The sequence below is a fragment of the Trachymyrmex cornetzi genome, unplaced genomic scaffold (assembly GCF_001594075.2).
Source record: "Trachymyrmex cornetzi isolate Tcor2-1 unplaced genomic scaffold, Tcor1.1 scaffold241, whole genome shotgun sequence".
In the NCBI taxonomy this organism is placed as follows: domain Eukaryota; kingdom Metazoa; phylum Arthropoda; class Insecta; order Hymenoptera; family Formicidae; genus Trachymyrmex; species Trachymyrmex cornetzi.
In genome coordinates, this window is record NW_017297070.1 from 35,596 (window position 1) to 40,949 (window position 5,354).

Below are 5,354 nucleotides of genomic sequence, written 5' to 3' on the forward strand. Positions count from 1 at the left end.
CCCTATTCTCCTTCCAGTAGTATATGTTCTAAGATTCTTATAGACTTTCGTATACGTTTCTTTTCAAGAATAGGGGCACAGCGCCCTTGTGGTCGCACACACCCGATTACCAATGGTGTTCATCTCGTGATTGTTAAGCGGAGAGCACAGACTCTTGCATAACGCATAAAACATGAAGCATAAAAACATCAACCAATCAGAGTCCTTTATTTCATGAAAAGGAAGGAAATAAAGAACTTTGATTGGTTCATTTTCTTATGCATTAGGCCCTGCACACAATAGAAGAAATAAAGAATAAACGATTTCAAACTATCAGAAACTGTGTATCCCGATGATCCGATTTCTGATAGGTTAAAATCGTCTAATCTTTATTCCTAATTCCTTATTTTTTCTATTGTGCGCAGGGCCTTATGTAAGGCCGGAATCAAACTATGCATTGAAGATTGAGATTATAGATTAAAGATTGAAATTTCACCAATGAGGACAAAGAAATTTTGGCTCCTTTTGTTCTGATTGGTCAAACTTCAATCTTTCAATCTTCAATTTTATTCTTCAATGCGTAGTCTGATTCAGATCTAATGCTGGATTCACACTGCATCCGATTTGCGTTGTATGACGCTCTGCAACCAATCAGAAAACAGGATTCCGATGTATTTTGCTTTGTATTATCGGAATCCTGTTTTCTGATTGGTTGCAGAGCGTCGTACGACGCAAATCGGATGCAGTGTGCATCCAGCATAAGAGTATGTGCTCCGTCTTAAGGTATATCCACACAAACTTGCATAGCCGCATAAACGTATGCAAAACGTAAATTTTCCTATTACATTTTACGTACGGGTTTATAAAAGAAACGCGATTGGATAATTTTCTTTATGCATACGTTTAAGGCCCGTCTACAATACACGGAGTAAGAAGTAAGAGTAAGAAATTGACCAATCACAGTCGAATGTGAGAAGAATAATCGACTGTGATTGGTCAATTTCTTACTCTTACTTCTTACTCCGTGTATTGTAGACGGGCCTTTATGCGACTATGCAGGTTTGTGTGGATATACCCTTAGGTTTTGCGCAATGGAAGAAATATTAGGAACAGGAATAAATATAATATTATGATTTCAGCCTACCAGATATCAGTTAACCGGAATACACGATTTCTGATACGTTGAAATCTTAGTATTTATTCCTATTCCTATATTTCGGGGGCACCCAATTGGACACGGCTCAATTGGACACGAGTCACTCACAGCGCTTGAGACTACAAAGCTCCTAAGCACTGGTCGCTGTGATTGATGGTGTCCAATCGAGCCGTGATCAATCGGGCTCACTCCTATATTTCCAATATTTCCTCCATTGTGCGCAGGGCCTTATATTGGAAAAATTTCGGATTAATTTCCGCGAGCGGATTTTGCTGTCGCCGTTTTTGCTAATTAATACGCAAAATTGTTCATTTTGTGTATATGTGCAGTTTACGAGATAAATACGAGATAATGAATGATAGATAAATGTGTCTAGTACAGGAAGCGGTGACGACTTGAGCCGTCACTTGAGTAACCTAGTGCCGTTAGTCGCCACAGATCGGCATAGGCCGCACAGGTCGATGTCGATAGTATTGTGGTCTGTCCGTGGCCGCGCTTGCGATGCGTCTACTTCTGTGGTGTGTTTCTGCACATGGCCGTGCCGCTTGGCGGATCTTTACATTGTTCCGTGGCATTCGGCAATTTGCCACTGGTAAACGTGTGTTTTACAACGAATTTTGTTTGCTGTTAACGGGAAATACGCGTTTCTCTCACTGAAATGTGTGGAAAGCTGATTTTCGTGACGCGAGAGATATTCGGTCAATGGAAAATGCACGACTATTTATCTTTCACGCTTTGTTACTTGCATGGGTTCTTATCACAGATCGTTTGGTATTTGTTTGACGCACCGCGGTCCGCGATGCGAATTGCTATTTCCTCGGAACGATTTCTCGTCGCGATCATCACTCTTCATGTATTTTTTTCCAAAGAAATTCAAAGTAATTGTACAGAGAGACATCGAGTACAATCATCACGCGATATTCAAGCATGAAAATGTCTCGAATTCTATGGAACACAATACATCTCACATTTTTTCTATTCTACAACTTTATAAGAATTTATTTCATCACACATGCAAATTAGTGATTCTTTCTCTGTTTCCATAATGATTATTCTTATCAGTCAATCTTGTACAAAAAAATTATTTTTTCAGTATATTTATGAACAGTAACAGTTTTTTTCTATCTAAAATAAAATTTTATGAATAATGAGTAGAATTTGTTCTGTTAAAATGATACATATATCTGTGCATGTTATTCTTAATAGGATATAATTTTTAGGATTGTATTTACTGTTTTTAAAAGAGTTGTATTACACTTCACATCCACCATGACTACATCCTCGGAAGATGTCCTGATGCAAGTGAGTCAAGTGCGTTATAAAAAAGGAGATGGTACCTTATATATAATGAACGAACGAATAGCATGGATGCTTGATAACAGAGATACTGTTTCTGTTAGCCATAAATATGCTGATATCAAATGTAAGATTTTAAGAAGTTTTGTATAAATTGCTGGTGCCTTACTATTTGTGTATACTATATATAACAAATTTATATAATTAGTTCAATAATGTGTTAGTTTATATACATATATGTATGTTATGTTTATTCATATATGTTATTGTGAAATAATATATGTAAATATATAAATTATATACCGATCAATAAACAAAATTATTGAGTCCTTCGCAGTGCAAAAAATATCACCAGAGGGAAAATCAAAAATACAACTACAGGTGGTGTTACATGATGGCACATCATCTACATTTCATTTTGTAAATAAAAATGGACAAGAAGCACAAATTAAAGATCGCGACGATGTAAAAGAGTTATTGCAACAGTTACTACCAAAATTTAAGCGGAAAGTTAATAAAGAGCTAGAAGAAAAAAATAGGTAAGATTAATTTAATTTAAGCTAATATTTGTGAAGAGTACTTCATGAATATAATTGATGAACAATTTATTTACAAATACATTCTTTTTTTAGAACTCTTCAAGAACATCCTATATTGCTTCAATTATATCGTGATCTAGTAATCACGCAAGTTATATCATCGGAAGAATTTTGGTCACAACATGCTGCAGAGTATACACAAGCTAAAAAGATACAACGTCAAGAGATAGGTGTTAATAGTGCTTTTCTGGTAATAATGTTTCCTTTTATAAAGATGTTAGATTTTTGCTTAACAGATAAATTATAAATAACGGATTAATCGAATTTTTAGGCAGATATCAAGCCACAAACTGATGGTTGCAATGGATTAAAATACAATTTAACTGTCGATGTGATAGAATGTATATTTAAGACTTATCCAGCTGTTAAAAGAAAACATCAAGAAAATGTGCCTCGTAAAATGTCAGAGTCGGATTTCTGGACAAAATTCTTTCAGTCACATTATTTTCACAGAGACCGTATCAATACTGGGACCAAGGATCTTTTTACCGAATGTGCCAAAATAGATGATCAAGAACTTAAGAAAGATCTTCAAACTGGGATAAATGATCCTTTGGTAGATATTACTTCCTTTGAAGATCAAACACTAGATGAAAATTATGGAAGTGGTTGTAGTAAAGCAGATAAAACATCTGGAAATATAGTACATCAAAATATGATCAAGAGATTTAATCAACATAGCATAATGGTTATGAAAGCTAGCACTGCCAAACAGTTGATACAAACCAATCAACCACAATTAAATGGATCTACACCATCTGCAAGTAAAATAGCAAACAACGAACCAGATGATGAACCAAAGACTAAAAAAGTACAACTTTCCATTCCATTTGATGCATTTATAATTTATGTTTGGTGGGATTGAGGATGACTTAATCTTTTTAAATACATTTTTACAGCGTAGAATACAAGAGAAGATAACTTATGATGATCTTGATAAGAGCTGTGACATAAATACAAATAATGGAGCACCGTTAAATCTAATGCATGTAGATAGATATTTGCATGGACCTATACCAGACTACGGAAGTACAGAACCAACTTCGGAAGAATTGTTCGTTACATTAAATCACTTAAAAAAAGAAGCTTCTGGATGGTTATCCAGTAGTATATTACCGCGACAAACAGCTACTTCTTTGGTTAGTCCAGCTGCGGCAGTATCAGCTTTAGGTGAATTAACACCTGGTGGATCTTTAATGAAAGGTTTCCGAGAAGAAAGTCTTGGACGTAAGAGTATATTCTTCATATTACAAATGATATAGTATATATAATTCACTTGCCTTAGCGCCGAGACGCTACTGTGTCTCCAGATATTCAGTAAATTATTATTAGTGACTTTGCATTCTTTAGTCAGTGTGAAATTTACGTATATATAGATATAAATACATAAGTATAGGTAAATAATTATGTAAATATGCATATTATAGAGCTAATACCGAAAGATTTAGAGAAGGAATTACGTAATGTGTATGTGTGTATATGTGAGTTGTTGAGACACTTTTGGCGAAGTTTTCCTCCGACAACGCCACAGCTTGAAGAAAAAGCAATCAGAATGCACGAAGCTTTACATAGATTTCATTCTGCTAAACTAAAACCCTTTGAAGTAAGTAAATGTTTATTTCATATATACAAATAAGCAGCATTTATTCATTTATACAAAATTCATTATTCTATAATATACGAATTCCTCATTTCTCCCAGGATCGTGTGCAAAGAGAATTCTCTGCGGTTAGTCAACACTTGACGAGTCATCTTAATCAGTTGTTAACTACCGCATATAGGAAGTTTGCGGTATGGCAACAGCGAAAAATGCAAATGAGGTAGCCCTTCATTAAGGTTTCCATAAAAGTAACGTAAATAAAGCAGCAATATTGGTCACATATTGCATTTCTTAATGTTACCGTAATTAGATATTAATGTCGATGTATTTTACAAGAAAAAAAACCAAAGCTATGCCGGGTCTATGCGTCCAAGTGCTACCACATACTATTTATTTTTTTTAACGCGATTATAACTTTTCAAAATTTCGTTTTTTAAACTTTTTTGCTTATAAGAAATACAGTTGTCAGCTTATTTATTTATTTTTATAGCAAATACATTTAAAAATGCACAGACATTCTAAAAATATCTTACATTCTAGAAAATGTGTTTATAAATTTATATAAGAAAATTATATAGTTACATACAGTTATCTATCATCTATAATATGCGACTTTTTTAGTTCAACTTATAAGAGAGATGGGCGATTACAAATATTGTATGATATCAAAGTAACTGTGATACCGCCACTGTACAATCAAGTTTGTTAAAAAGTTAGTTAATTC

General features: G+C 34.3%; 1 protein-coding gene across 3 annotated transcripts; it reads left to right on the forward strand.

Moving 5' to 3' along the window:
* The first annotated feature begins 1,516 nt into the window (after positions 1-1,516).
* Positions 1,517-5,140, forward strand: Tfb1 (transcription factor B1). 3 transcript variants are annotated; one of them, XM_018507582.1, is made up of 8 exons: positions 1,517-1,727; positions 2,356-2,558; positions 2,769-2,970; positions 3,064-3,220; positions 3,302-3,841; positions 3,930-4,257; positions 4,458-4,633; positions 4,732-5,140. In XM_018507582.1, exons 1-8 carry the CDS (start codon positions 1,597-1,599, stop codon positions 4,852-4,854), a joined length of 1,860 nt encoding a protein of 619 aa, XP_018363084.1. In that variant the 5' UTR covers positions 1,517-1,596; the 3' UTR covers positions 4,855-5,140. The 3 variants fall into 3 exon arrangements, with proteins under 3 accessions (XP_018363084.1, XP_018363085.1, XP_018363087.1); XM_018507583.1 differs by having other exon boundaries at positions 1,663-1,733; XM_018507585.1 differs by lacking the exon at positions 1,517-1,727 and adding an exon at positions 2,163-2,205.
* The last annotated feature ends 214 nt before the right edge of the window (positions 5,141-5,354 follow it).

Bases quoted from the DNA above. Each gene is read 5' to 3' on its own strand.
- Tfb1 (XM_018507582.1), top strand. From the start codon at position 1,597: ATGTCGATAGTATTGTGGTCTGTCCGTGGCCGCGCTTGCGATGCGTCT. The intron at 1,728-2,355 runs GTAAACGTGTGT...TATAATTTTTAG, and splicing joins CATTCGGCAATTTGCCACTG to GATTGTATTTACTGTTTTTA. The intron at 3,221-3,301 runs GTAATAATGTTT...TCGAATTTTTAG, and splicing joins GTGTTAATAGTGCTTTTCTG to GCAGATATCAAGCCACAAAC.